Genomic DNA, 15,590 nt, shown 5'->3' with positions numbered 1-15,590 from the left:
ATGTACTCAATAATGTCACATTTAATTTAAATGCAAATTTGTATTGATAATTTATTTATAAAGAAGATACTTATGCAAACCATACATTTTTAAAATATATTATTGAAAAAAAAAATTAAATAAAGGCAACATAATTATAATAGTTGTTATAATTGACAATACAATATTGTTTTTGTAACTGGTTTTTTTTCATCCTACTATAAATAAATATAAATTTTGCCATAAACTGTTAAAAAAGAATGCTACTCAACTTGTACACAAAAACAATAAAACATGTAACAGTTTTAATTACTAAAAAAGGGGTTTAAAACAATTTTCGCTAAAAGAGCATAACATATTGACAATAAGGTATATAATTAATTAAGTGTTAATTCTAATAGCAGTATTAGATGAATACTTATCAGAAATATATATTTTAAGACATAATTACTTTATACAATAACTTATTAACGTTCTATTATTTGGCTTCTACACGTTGTGTACTTATGTAGTCTTTGTTTTCAAAACATTTGAAGAACATTTTGTTTGTATTTCTTTGAGTTTGTCCTCATATTGCCACTTTTCTGCCAACTGATTCTCGTCCAGCCATTGTCTCGTCGAGTCACAGGTTTGTTTTGCCATGTTCTTTTCAGAACCTTCGACTTCACCTCCAGATGGATCCAATGCGTGTTGCACATCAAAAATGCAATCTACCAATTGAATCCGAACGTCAATCCTGGCCTTTTGTTTTTCATCCTCTTCTTTGAACCGGTCAGCCTCGCCAAGAATACGATCGATTTCTTCTGTAGTCAATCTACCCTTTTCGTTTTTGATAACTATACTGTTGGTAAAGTCGTTTTTGTTATTTGTGGCCGACACATTAAGAATACCGTTGCAATCAATGCCAAATGTAACGTCGACTTTAGCTACACCCTTGGGAGCCGGCTCAATGTCAGTTAAGTCAAAACTCCCCAATAGATTACTGTCTTTGGTCAGAGCTGTTTCTCCTTCAAATACTTCTACGGTCAACGCCACTTGGTAATCATAATATGTGGTGTACTCCTGTGTGATTCTACAAGGAACAGGTGTGTTTCTTTGTATAACTATTGACATTACGCTCTCTACTCTGATACTTACGCCCAACGACACCGGAGTCACATTAACGAGCGTTATGGTTTTATTTATAAAAACTTGGACACCTGCTAAGGACGGCTGCTTGAATGGCAGCGCCATAGGCAACTGCTTCGTCGGGGTTGATGGACATCGTAAGACCTTTGCCCTCGAAAAACATCTTCAACAGTGTCTGAATTTTCACTATTCTTGTACTGCCACCGACCAATACTACATGATCGATGTCGGTCTTTTTCATTTTAGCGTCGGTCTACGCACTTTCTACATGCCCAAGAGTCAGTTTGAATAAATCGCCACAGAGTTTATTAAAACAATTGCGCGTAATCACCGTCGTGTAATCGATGCCGTCTATTAACTTTTCAATATTGACATAGCCGTACGTTTGCAAAGACAACGACCGGTAGGTTCTTTCGGCGGCCACCCGAAGACGCCTCAGAGCTCTCGGACATCCCAAAATATCTATTTGGTACTTTCGTTTGAACTTGTCTGCCAAGTACTCGACTAATCTATTGTCGAAATCTTCGCCTCCCAAATGAGTATCGCCGGCGGTAGCTTTCACTCGGTATATTTCGGCGGTCTTCTTCAATTTCGCCAACACCGTGGAGCTGATTTCCTTAAGGGTCAGATAATTTTTCCCACCCTTGAACTCTACTTGGATTTTTATTTTTCCACAATCGTCGACCACGCGGAACGGAAAGTGTTTCACGCACTCCTCGATGGTTTTATCGTGGCTACGCCGGCCAATCATCCTCTTGGCTGGCGTCGAACACTGTGTTTTTGGAATTTACCCCAGCCTGATTTTTCGCCTCTTCGCCGATCAATTGTTCGGATTGTGTAAACGACACATAACTAGGTGTGGTCCTGGTGCCGAACTCGTTGGCGATGATCTCCACCTTGCCGTCTAAACACTAAAATAACCTAACACTAAAATAAATATAGCCAATAGGTGAAAAGTTCCACCCGAGATCACACATTCAAGCAAACGCTTTCGATGCCAATCTGGTTTATCCTACGCCGTAAGGTCATTTTAGGCCAAAAAACCTGATATAATTTCAACTTAGGATGGTCTAGCTAAAGTTTCACAATTCTGTCACACCATTTTTTTTACAAACAAAATAGCTTTTGCTCATAGAAAAAATCGTATACGATTTAAATAACAACTTGGATCTTATACGAATTCATCGGAAAACTAATTGGCTAATAATAAACTAACATGTGTGGATGGAAAGCCCGAAAATTAAATTACCTACCCAAATAGTGTCCCAGTTGCAGAGCTAATCATTATGTCATAACCACGTTTTAACGTTTAAAATATTATGATTTTGCGAAAAATTGCCTACACCCAACTCCTTAATGAATTTGACGTTCTTTGTTAACGAAGTATACTTTTCTTTTATGTAGCTAAATTGCCTACACTCGACCCCTTTTTTCAACAAGGCGATTCACCGGTCGACCCGTACCAGGGTCAAAGGAAATGCAAACCGTAGGAGGGCTCTATAATGTTGCCAACAGTTCTAGTTTTATAATTGAGTAGAAAATATAGCTAAGAAATAATCAATATATTATTTGTATAGAATGTTGCACCTTGTGCACATTAAAATTGCAATAAAAATAGTTTGTAAAGCCGTGTACTTGCAAAATAAATTGCATAAAAAATTATAAAAACAAAATTGCAAAGAATATTCCATAGAAATTTTGAACTCATTCGATTTTTTTAAAAAAAAGTCATATCATTTTAAGTTGAAAATTAGGCAAAATGTACATTTCTTGGATGTTTTTCTCGATTTTGAAGGGGTAAACTTTTTAAATGTTTACCCCTTAAAAATACCTTTCAAGTATGATTTCTGGAAATCAAAAGTAAAAACAATAACTTCTCAGCTGCGCATCGACTCCAAAAGCCAAATTGTTCGATTATAATCGATGTAATGTACTTGAGTAATTTTTTTTTACAATCAATATTTTCCTGACATTTATAATCATCTAAATTTAGTGTTATTTATACCTTTCTCTTTCTTAATGACAGTTATTATAATAGATATTTTACAAATAAAACTTATTAAATGTTAATTATTTCTTAAGTAATAAAATGTAACTGATTTCATCGACTTTGAATTGTAAGTTAATACTTACTTATAACTATGATGGCTGATAGTTCAATTAATTATTTTTCAATATGGAATTTCTATTGAAACTGTAGATTTACACATACCTAACCATTGTGAGTATTGCCGAGGTTCACACAATTAATTAAACATAATCAAACATTCGATCAGACTTACTTTACAAAATCCAGTTAGAAGTATACAGACGTAAGTAGATGCGCCAGTAAGATAAAATCAAATTTTCTTATGTACACTGCCCAGTTTGAGAACTCAGAAGGTCGTTTGGTCGCACCAATGCAAAGTTTTCAAAAATAATAAAACACTGATGTATTCTTTTTTAATCTATTTCGAAACTACTTTTTAATTGAAAATTAACAATAGGATACACTAAGTTTGGAATTGACGACCAATAAACAATAACAAAATGTAAAATATCAATAACATGGACAATGGACCTTTTGAAATTGGTCGGTCGGTGTTCGACTCGTTTACAGCATTTTATTACCGATTTATTAGCTATTTTTATTTACCAATAACCAACCAACAATTATTATTATTTTAATGTATAATATGGCGGTAATCTACCTTTATCACCTTTAGTACATACAATTATTACTACAATCTAGTTGGTTTCACGATCGTCATTTTTAACCGGACAATAAACAATACACCTAATAATTATTGAATACCTAAGACAACTTAAAATTAATTAAACTACAAAAAAATTCTAAAAAAAATTGTTTTAAATAAACTACACTTCACAACTCACTGATGACTAATTCTAGAGGGTCATATAATTGGTGGATTTGTTATAAATGAGATGTAACCTCTCTCGTGAGATGAGATTTTTACTCACATTTTACTGTTATGGTTAAGTTACGTATTGTGTACCAGTTTGATAAAAAAATACTTTCAATTATTTTTCAACGCACACCTGTAGAAAGTATTTATTTGAATAGAACGCTTTTTGAAATTTGTTTAGGTAATACATTTTTTTAGCACTTATAAAATAAAATGTGTACATGAAAAATGTTTAACCTAAAGATAACAAAAATTATATTTACAATAAATTTTCATTTTTTATAACTATACTTTTGGTAAAGCCGTTTTTGTGTGGCCGAAACACTTAGAATACCATTGGAGTCTATATTAAAAGTTATAATGATTCTGGGTATACTTCTGGGAGCTGGCTCTATTCCAGTTAAGAAAAAACTCCCCAAAAGATTATTATGATGACTAAGTGTACTTTCTCCTTCAAAAACTCCTATATATATATATTTTGCTCTTGTTTATCACTGAGTGTAGTGTAGTCCGTCATCTTACACGAAATAGGTGTGTTTCTCGGTATTATGGTGTCCATTATATCATCTTCCTTAACACTTATACCCAACAATAGAGGAGTGACATCAATGAGGGTTAAATTTTCAAATATTTAACTTGGATCTCCACTAAGAACGGCAGCACCGTAAGTAACTGCTTCATCGGGGTTGATGGTATTCAAATCCTAATTTTCAGTTATTTAACCTGATAATTTAAAAAATATATAAACATTAATTATGGTTTCAAATAAAATTTCTGTTTTTTAAGTTCCTCAGGTTTATAAAACCAAAATAATACTATTCCACTAACATTTAGTCACATTTTAATTTACCTACAAATTTATTTTTTTATCAAGTTGTATTGTTACAGGGTAATCATGTATTTTAAACAATTTTTTTTTATATTTTATAGAATTGATTAAAAAATTAATTTAGTGAACTTATTTTTTTATACTTCATAAAGGTGAAAAATTTAATTACAATTTTTGATTAAAGTATAATAGAAAGCAAATTCAAAATTAGAATGTTTTTTTTTCAAACAAAATTCCAAAGGTACATCAGTTGAGTGTTATTGACATTAATCTTAATATTGAGTGTAAAAACATGATAATGTCAATCTTCAGTTATCTGAATATAATACTTTCATAACAAAGGATTGGGTAACAACTAGAAATAAAACTAAAACTTAAATGTCTAGATATTGATTGAAAAATGAAATTAGAAAACTTATCTGGCTAATAACCAATTGTTCAAATCTTACCAGTACAAATTGTGAGTAAAATTTCTTGATCAGTTGTAGAATTGGGTTGGGTACACACTGGGAAAAATTAATCCGTTGCTCATAGTTATGAGCTTATAAGGTTACATCAAATTTCTGATTTCTGCTCTATCTGTAAAAATATTTAAATTTAATGTAAATTATTTATATTGAAATTATACACAACACAAAAAACTATGAACGCTTTAATATTTATTAAATAATATTTACTCCAAAGTGTCAACCATGTATATAATTATTATATTTGTATAATTTTTTGGTTCTTAAACATCAGAACAATTACATATTTTTTAACACATAATGAATAAACTCATATTTAAACTAGGCACTCAAAAGACTTTAAACAAATTAATTTAATAGTTTTCTTTACTGAACAACGATAAAAAACAATTGTGAAATACATTTTTTGCTTGCCATTACATTGTTTATAACCAAATTTAGTTCATATAATGCAATAACAAATACATTTTTAAAATGTACAAGTACATCAACATACTGTTCAAATAAACAAAGCAGAAATTAATAAATTTAACTTTTTAACATAGCAATGGATTAACAGTATGGATAGTAATTAAATAAGTATTTTTTATAGTAAGTTAAACTAAAAAACTTAAGATAACTTTAGATAGAGCTTCTAAAGGGTTGCTAACTTTTAGACATTTTAACATCACATACTGTCTATTTTCTTAATGAATATTGAACATTTTGAGCGCAGGCTATTAAGCATGAACTCATACTCCTCTTTTTCTGCCAATTGATGCGCATTCAACCATTTTCTCGTCAAGTCACATATTTGTTTTCCTTTTTTTTGTTCACGCTTTGTTAACTGTGTGTTTCCCAAAAAATTCAATGTGTGTTGCACAACAATCATGTAATTTTTCAATCGATTCCGGGCCGCATTATTGGCTGCAGTAATCCTGGCTTTTTGTTTTTCATCTTCTATTTTTTTGTGACATTCAGACTCGCTGATCATGCGATCAATTTCTTGTTTAGATAACCTACCCTTATCATTTTTTATAACTATACTTTTAGTGAAACCATTATTTTTGTTTGTGGCTGATACAGTTAAAATACCATTGGAATTTATACTCAATGTCACATCGATGTTGGGCACACGTTTAGGAGCTGGCTCTATTCCATCCAAGTCAAAACTTCCCAATAGATTATTATCTTTGGTCAGCATTCTTTCTCCTTCAAATATTCTAATAGGAATTATCGTTTGGTTATCATATAATGTAGTGAACTTCTCCATCTTTGTACAAGGAATGGGTGTATTTCTCTCTATAATAATAGACATTTTGTCTGCTTCGCCTACTTCTATACCCAATGACAAAGGAGTGACATCAATAAGTATTGGGTTATTAATTGTGTAACTTAAGTCTTCGCTTAGAACAACCGCTTGACTGGTAGCACCATAAGCTACTGCTTCATCTGGATTAATGGACATTGTAAGATTTTTACCTTCAAAAAAGGTTTTCAATAATGTCTGAATTTTGGTAATTCTTGTACTACCACCGACCAATACTACATGATCTATGTCGGTTCTTTTTATTTTAGCATCAGTCAATGCTCTCTCCACAAGGTTAATAGTTTGTATGAATAAATCGTCACAAAGTTTATCAAAACAATCACGTGTAATAACAGTCTGGTAATCAATGCCACCTTTCAATACATCAATATGAATGAAACCTCGAGTTTGAGAAGACAACGATCTTTTAGTTCTTTCGGCCACTACTCGAAGACGCTTTAAAGCTTTTGGACAATCCATAATATCTTTTTTGTATTTTTGTTCAAACTCGCTGGCTAAATACGATACTAATCTATTGTCAAAATCTTCGCCTCCTAAATGAGTATCACCAGCAATAGCTTTCACTCTATAAACATCATTTTTTTCTTTTTGTAGAATAGATACATCAAATGTACCACCGCCCAAGTCAAATACCAATATATTTTGTTCGTCTTCAAGCCAATTGTCCATACCATAAGCCAAAGCAGCAGCTGTAGGCTCGACTAGTATTTTGAGAACATTAAGGCCTGCAATTGTACCAGCATCTATAGTAGCTTGCCTTTGTGAGTCGTTGAAATACGCTGGAACAGTAATTACCGCATCTGTAACTTCCTCGCCCAAGTATATTTCAGCAGTCTCTTTCAGTTTTCCCAAAATCATGGAACTGATTTCCTCCGGCGAAAATTCCTTTTGTTCACCCATGAACTCAACTTGGATTTTTATATTTCCACAATCGTCAACTACCTTGAATGGCCAGTGTTTCATATCTTCTTGTATCTTTTTGTCGCTAAAACGTCGGCCTATCATCCTTTTGGCATCAAACACGGTGTTTTTTAAATTTATGGCTGCCTGATTTTTGGCTTCTTCGCCAACCAATCTTTCCGTATCTGTAAAAGAAACATAACTAGGTGTTGTTCTGTTACCGTACTCGTTGGCGATGATTTCGACCTTGCCATTTCGCCACACACCAACACAAGAGAAGGTCGTACCCAAGTCAATTCCGATGGTCGTTTTACCCACCATATTTGCTTAAAGACCACTTAAAAATTGTATTATATGTATATAAAGAAAAAAACATCAACAACTTTATAACCTTATAATTTTGAAGAAAAATTAACACATCAATGCCGGGCTGTTGACAATGTAAATACATAATAATAAGATAACAATTTTAATTGATGTGATAATCTGAAATTTACGTTTGAGATTCAACGATATGCCTATAAATAGATAGACCACTTTCCCGCTAAAAGTACTGTCAAAACATTAAAGCCAGTGGTTCTCAGTGAGCACAAAGAGATTTTGTAAGATTCATTGATTGGTATTTGGTGGGCAATTTAAATCACATCGGTTCGGACTCCGGTCATAAGTTAGGCACAAAAAAAAATCACTCATGTAAAAAAATATAACACCATCTCATGCATCGAATCTAAAATAGTAGTAACTACAATGGACAAATATTTAGACGATGGTTTAGATATGTTATGTTATGTACTGTGTGTTAACTTAAATTATTAAGACATATTAAGGACAATATTTTCCTTACAGTCTATTTACAGTCGATTATTTAACATAGATTTAAAAACAATACTGTTGTTTACATAATAGCGTTTTTATACAATTCAAAAAATCAGAAAGACTGTTTTGTGAGTCTTCTACGCTAAATTAATAAAGTACTAAGCTGTGTTAAATTTTACATATAATGTATAAACACATTATCAGTATAATTAGCAAAATGTAAAAATCTTATTTAACCAAGAAAATATTACAACTTGTGTAATGCATCGTATCCACTTGTATGTACGATAAACACATTTTTGATACTTTATTTAACTAGGTTTTGATAAATCTAGATATTCGACACAATAAATAGTATTAATTAAGCAACAGCAGTATGTACTATTATATAAATCACCTAAGGTTTATATTTTGTTATGTAGTGAAATAAAATAATGCATCTAACTAATGACCAATTTTTAAATCTTACCAGTAGAATTTTGATGAAAAATTTACTGTTAGCTGGAGAGTCGGACATATGTAGTTACAAAATGTATCCGTTGACAGACCGATAATATGTAATCAACAAGGTTAAGTCAATTTTCAGCTGTATCTGTAAAAAACAGTTTACACTTAATCTTAATTACTAGTATGTCACATCTCACTATACTTTTTAGTGGTAAAAATTAGCTTTATACTTCTATAATATATGTTATTTTAATCTTATCAACACCATAGAACTGCATGTCTCATAAAATGTTATAATGAAGAACCTTGTAATTGAAACTACTAGAAAGACTAATGATAAATAAGTTATTAGTATGTTTTTATTAAATTATAATTATTGAACTTAACTTTTTTATTTTCCAAGTACTTTCCATAAGTAAAATAAAAACCAACCCCTCATTTTATATATATATTTAAAAAAAAATAAAAGTAGATCATTCGTTATAACATAAATTTAAATGTGTATGTTTAAGTATAACAATGAGATATCAACTCTACGATTGTATATTATTGAAGAAAACTTTACATAAATCAATTATGATATATCATTGAGAAAAAAAAATTTTAATAAAAAAATACTTTATGTTCAATATTTTTATTGTACCTAATTACCATACATAATAAAAATAATACTATTACAATAATGTTAAATATTTTTATATATTCAACTTATAATAAATTAGCAGTACATTTATAATAACAGAATGATAAATAATACTTAAATGAAAATTGATTTCATGTTGTTGATATTAAAAAACCAAAACGGATAAGAGAGAAAAATTGCAATTAACTACTTAAATGTTTTAATACATTCATTTTTATTAACATATAATTCAAATTAAGTAACTGTTCAACTAAACAATGTAAACCTTATTATATCATTTTTTATAAAAAAAAGGAACTGTATTAACTACTGGAAAAACTAATACAAAAAGTTTTCTCATAAAAATTATACAGAAATGGTAGTAAATTTATAATTTTGAAGATTAAAAAGACATATATTAAACAATTTTATATATTAAACTTAACAATGGATAAAGAGTATGGATATTAACTAAAATATTTAATTTTTAATAGCAAGTTAAAATTATAAACGTATGATAACTACATTTTCCAAGGGTTGCTTACGTCCTCCATGGAATTCACATAAAAAACTCTCCTTTTTCTTCAATATCATAGAACATTTTGAACGTAAACTGTTAAGTTTGCATTCGTACTCCTCCTTTTCAACCAACTGATTCTCATTCAGCCAAATTCTCATTGAGTCACACATTTGTTTCGCATTGTTTTTTTCAGACTCGCTGAGTGTGTCTCCAAACTTTTCCAATGCCCGTTGTATGTTATAAATGTAATCTACCAATCGGTTCTGGGCATCATATCTGATCTTTTGTTTTTCATCCTCTTTTTTGTACTGCTCAGCTTCGCTGATCATACGATCAATTTCTTCTTTAGTCAATCTACCTTTTTCGTTTTTGATAACTATACCCTTAGTAAAGCCGTTTTTGTTATTTGTGGCCGACACATTAAGAATACCGTTGCAATCAATATCGTATGTCACATCGACTTTAGCTACACCCTTGGGAACTGGCTCTATTCCAGTTAACATAAAACTTCCTAATAGATTATTATCTTTAATTAGTGCTCTTTCTCCTTCAAATACTCCTATATTCATTTTTATTTGGTTATCACACATTGTTGTATACGTCTGTGTCTTTTTACAAGGAAAAGGTGTGTTTCTCTGTATTATAATGTCCATTATATTTTCTTCTTCAACATCTGTACCCAACGACAGAGGAGTGACATCAATAAGTGTTAAATTGTTATTTGTGTAACTTGTGTCTCCAATAAGAACGGCAGCTTGAATGGCAGGACCATAAGCAACTGCTTCATCGGGATTGATAGACATCGTAAGATCTTTACCTTCAAAAAAGGTTTGCAATAGTGTCTGAATTTTTTTTATTCTTGTACTGCCACCAACCAACACTACATGGTCTATGTCTGTTCTTTTCATTTTAGCATCAGTCAGTGCTCTCTCTACAAGGATAATAGTTAATTTGAATAAATCGTCACAGAGTTTATCAAAACAACAACGTGTTATTGTTGCCTGGAAATCTATACCAACTTTCAGCTCATCAATACTGATCAATCCACGAGTTTGCGTAAACAACGATCTTTTAGTTCTTTCAGCCACTACTTGAAGACGCCTTAAAGCTTTTGGAGAACCCATAAAATCTTCTTTGTATTTTTGTTCAAAATACGATACTAATCTATTGTCAAAATCTTCGCCTCCTAAATGAGTATCACCAGCAATAGCTTTCACTCTATAAACATTCATTTTTTTTTTTTTAGAATACATGCATCAAATGTACCACCGCCCAAGTCAAACACCAATATATTTTATTCATTCGCTATCTTACTGTCCTCACCATAAGCCAGAGCAGCAGCTGTAGGCTCGACTAATATTTTGAGAACATTTAGGCCCGCAATAGAACCAGCGTCTCCAGTGGCCTGCCTCTGTGAGTCGTTGAAATACGCTGGAACTGTAATTACCGCGTCTGTAACTTCCTCACCTAAATATTCTTCAGCCATCTTTTTCAATTTTGCGAAAATCATGGAGCTGATTTCTTCGGGCGAAAATTTCTTTTGTTTACCCATGAATTCGAATTGAATTTTTATTTTTCCACAATCGTCAACTACCTTGAATGGCCAGTGTTTCATATCTTCTTGTATCTTTTTGTCGCTAAAACGTCGGCCTATCATCCTTTTGGTGTCAAACACTGTGTTTTTGATAAAAATGGAAGCTTGACTTTTGGCCTCTTTGCCAACTAATTGTTCAGTTTCTGTAAAAGATACATAACTGGGTGTTGTTCTGTTACCGTACTCGTTGGCAATGATTTCAACCTTGCCGTTTCGCCATACACCAACACAAGAGAAGGTCGTTCCCAAGTCAATGCCGATGGCCATTTTACCAACCATATTTGCTTGAAGTTTAAATATATTTTACTATGAGTATATAAACAATTAATAACTAACTTAACAAGTAACTTAACACACATAAAGTGTGCTATACACTGTATGTAGTGAATAACGAAAATAACTGCCGGTCTGTTAATAATGTAATTAAGTGAGAATAAGATAACAATATAAATGATGAGCTATATTATCTTAATTGATGTTTACTTTTGAAATTTTACAATAGACCTATAAATAGAATGAATATAATATGTTGGGTTGGCTAATCAAATATACAAGCTATGTTTAGGATGCCTTAACATCAATAAAATATAAATACTATTTAGCATTTTATGTGTATTACATGAGTGTTTTAATTAAATATTAGATGTAATTTAATTAAACTTTTGAAAAATACTATTTTTTTAATACATTATCAAACACATACTTAACACTAGTCTAAAGTTAGTACCAAAGCCCAATTTGAATAATTTATAAATATTATGATAACATTATGTTTAAGAAATTAACATACATTTCAACATAAAAGTATTTATCCATGTAATATAATTTCTAAAATCTTACTTGAATATTTACTTTTGGCTTATGTCTTGAGAAATATTCTATGGGATGTAAAGGATCTCGGGTTGGTATACATTTTCAACAGCATCTGTAAAAATCAATATTTTACATTATAATAATTTTTGGTGATAAAATTTTAACTTTAATGTAAAAAAAAAATTAACTGTTAATTATTGTTACAACAATAAATGTCTTATAATCATCTTGTAGGTATATAAATTGGTTTCTTTAACCACATTAGAAATTAGAAATTTTATATTTTGAAGTTAATGATAATATTTAAAACAGTAATTATAAAGTGTTTATCATTTAGTGTCCTAACAAAAAAAAACAAAAAACACAATGCCAACTTACTTTACTCATACTAATCAGCCTTTGTTCTTTGACTTCTTGCAGTAAACTTCTCTTTTTCCTACCACGTCAACTGGCCGGTCTAGTTGGATTTTTTTATTTTTTCTCTTTTTATATTCTTTGATTATGTTACAAAAATGTTTGCAATCTAAGTAACGCTTAAACAGCATCGTCTACGTAAAAATACCTGAAACAAATAAAATAAAAATAAAAACATCCGGCTACATTCTTGTTGCGGTGGATGCTTTAAATGTAAGTTTTTATTGTGCTGTCTCGTCTGGTCGCCATAAGAACCAACCATAAATGGTCTGCAGCTCTGAAAGTGACTTAAGCATGTTGAGGACTAGTTCCAAGACTTTGTCTGACTTAAACCACACACAAATTTGGCCAACACTATCAGGTTTAACTTCAACATTGCGTCTTCGGAAATCCTAAAATATTAAAATTTGATAAGCATTATAAGCATACATTTTATAACATAACAAAACACAACTAATAACGGATTTATGTATTGCATCTATGCAAACAGTTTATGTTGTTTTAACTGGCTTAGTCCTTTATTGGTGTCAAAATCGGCCCTGATTTTGTTCGTATATTTTTTTTATACTACAAGTATCACCATTAGCCGAAGTACTTGGAACTGTTCCTTGATTGTACTTGACAATTTCCACTCATCTTATTCATAGCTGGATCTTCACAATCAGTCTTTTCAATATTACTACTTTTTTTCTCATTTAGCATCATCTGAAAAACAATAAAATACATTATTTTATGTCTTAAGTGACAAAAACTATTAAAGAGTAGAATGAAATTAAAAAACGCTTTCACAATAGGTGGAATTTTCCTAGGTGTATTGTAGCGATGGACGGGAAACATATTCTTAAAAAATCATCCCCTTAAAGTGGATCAGAGTTTTATAATTGTAAACACTAATAGAGTATTATATTATTAGCATTAATCAATCACAATTACTGTTTTACATGTAGGTACCTATTGACGTTGGGCAAATGGAAAAGGGTCCAAAGGTGGCGTATTTCAAGAAAGCTCTCTTTGAATCAATCGAAAACTTAACTCTAAATACTCTAGATGGTACTGTAAACGTCGTTGATGATGCAAAACATATTTAATGAAACCATACACAACAGAACAAATTTGACAAGAGAACAAGTAATTTCCAACTATAGATTGTCCAGAGCTAGAAGAATATCAGAAATATTTTTGTAGTTTTTGTAAGCAAATTTGTGAGTTATCCTTTAAACAGCTAATAACAAAGACAAAATTGTTCACTCTTGTTGTTATGAATTCATAACTGGTCTTATTGATCATGAAGATTAAAATTATAAAAGGATTGTGGAGACAAAATCAGAGTTGCTTGATTAATCTTCAACCAACAAATTATAGAAATTATAGTAAAGAAGCTAAGAATACATTGCAGACTATTGCACCTATTTAAATAGAGAAGGAGCTGTCATACGACAATGGAAATTGTGTGAATAATAAATTTAACTTTTTTAATTAATTGTTTAAAAATTAAATTAAATAGATTTGCAATCAATTTTTAACTTTTAATTGTTAAAAAATTATACTAATAAACATACACAATTTGAGAAACCAAACAACATGCAGTACATAAAAATATTTTGCGGAAGATTCAGATTTTACACTAGCAGCAATTTTTCTTTTTAGTTCTTGGCAATATGAATTTTTAATTTTCAAACTTACTTATAACATGATCCGGTCCAAAACCTTCAAGGATGAAATGTTATTTTTTATTATTTCAAATATATTTTATATAATTCTATTTAAATCTACGAGTATCTCATAAATAGGACTAGAAAAATGATGCACTAAAAACCTATGGTAAATGCGTTAAAAAGTTATCAATAATACTACAAAAGAAATGCTTTCAAAACAAGAAAATGCTCCTAAAAAATGACTTGAAAATATTTAGCTGCAAATAATTTGTAACACTGAATACTAAATCATATAAAACAACAACATATTGTTCCATAATATTTCACAAAGGGACCGGATCGTCACGACTTTGGTAATTATAATTATTATTATACAGATAAAAATTATATACTTTATAGATAGTAATAATAGGTACCTTCAATATTAATTGCTTTAATTATTCTTTTTACAGCCTCACTTCCATTTTTGTACGATTCCAAATTAGTATCCCATAAAATTTCTTCTTTTTCATATCAGTCGACGAAATTAAGTGTCAGTTCATCATTCGTTATGGAAACATTCATTTTCACACTCATATTAGGTACAATTTAAAATGCAAATCAATTAAAAACACTAAAAAATATAATATACAGTACCGTCCAACTGTCTCTCCACGAATGAGCTCTCACACTTGAAATATCCAACAACCTTAGATATTGTAAGAATAATTAATTTTCATGACAAAAATCTCATGACAACAATTTTATTTTATTTTTCGTTATCAATTTGTTCTGTTATCAAAATAATGTACTCTGCAAAATCTTAACTTGTGATAAGAGTTATCTAAACACATTACAAAACTGGGAAATTATTTGTTAACTATTTCACTTTTCAGCGTTTTTTCTTAAACCTGATTCCAACAATTAAATTCCAATTGTACTTCTTTTTTTTTGAAAGAACTTTTAATATTAAATCTCTTTAATTAAATAAAATTTCGTACCGCAACCTTCAAATGAAATTGCCATACGCATTTATGCCCTGCGATTATTATTAAATCAACAATTTTAATGAGTACACTTTTTTTACAAAATGTATAATTAAATATTAATTTTTATCTATTTTCTTCAAACACACTATCTCAATAAAGGTAGAATCAGTCGATTATTATAAAACAATTTCATTAGTTTTTTTTTACAAAAGCATCATGATAT

General features: G+C 30.4%; 1 protein-coding gene, 2 long non-coding RNA genes and 2 pseudogenes across 4 annotated transcripts; all 5 read right to left on the bottom strand.

Moving 5' to 3' along the window:
* Positions 1–457: 457 nt before the first annotated feature.
* On the bottom strand, positions 458–2,136 carry LOC126845873 (heat shock protein 68-like; annotated as a pseudogene).
* A 1,992-nt stretch (positions 2,137–4,128) lies between these two features.
* LOC126845951 (uncharacterized) lies at positions 4,129–12,415 on the bottom strand. Of its 2 annotated transcripts, none has more exons than XR_007686839.1 (4): positions 12,358–12,415; positions 8,804–8,926; positions 5,292–5,421; positions 4,129–4,736 (listed from the first exon to the last, which is right to left on the bottom strand). It is a non-coding gene; the product is annotated as an uncharacterized LOC126845951 (long non-coding RNA). The 2 variants fall into 2 exon arrangements; XR_007686840.1 differs by having other exon boundaries at positions 12,370–12,412.
* Positions 5,810–7,979, bottom strand: LOC126845942 (heat shock protein 70 A1-like). The gene has a single exon (XM_050584998.1). It carries the CDS (start codon positions 7,837–7,839, stop codon positions 5,977–5,979), a length of 1,863 nt encoding a protein of 620 aa, XP_050440955.1. The 5' UTR covers positions 7,840–7,979; the 3' UTR covers positions 5,810–5,976.
* Positions 9,871–11,840, bottom strand: LOC126845941 (heat shock protein 68-like; annotated as a pseudogene).
* Position 12,416: 1 nt separating the features above from the next.
* On the bottom strand, positions 12,417–15,151 carry LOC126845950 (uncharacterized). The gene is made up of 5 exons (XR_007686838.1): positions 14,816–15,151; positions 13,199–13,449; positions 12,931–13,136; positions 12,709–12,892; positions 12,417–12,442 (listed from the first exon to the last, which is right to left on the bottom strand). It is a non-coding gene; the product is annotated as an uncharacterized LOC126845950 (long non-coding RNA).
* Positions 15,152–15,590: the final 439 nt, after the last annotated feature.

Source organism: Adelges cooleyi, unplaced genomic scaffold, assembly GCF_023614345.1.
Source record: "Adelges cooleyi isolate 19-005CV unplaced genomic scaffold, UGA_ACOO_1.1 ACOO_flye_CR_arks_rails_tigmint_CR_PRNA_8, whole genome shotgun sequence".
In the NCBI taxonomy this organism is placed as follows: domain Eukaryota; kingdom Metazoa; phylum Arthropoda; class Insecta; order Hemiptera; family Adelgidae; genus Adelges; species Adelges cooleyi.
The sequence above is the reverse complement of the archived record's forward strand: the minus strand, read 5'-3'. Positions and strand labels throughout refer to the sequence as shown.

Excerpts from the sequence above, each read along its gene's own strand:
- LOC126845942 (XM_050584998.1), bottom strand. The coding sequence starts at position 7,839 with ATGGTGGGTAAAACGACCATCGGAATTGACTTGGGTACGACCTTCTCT.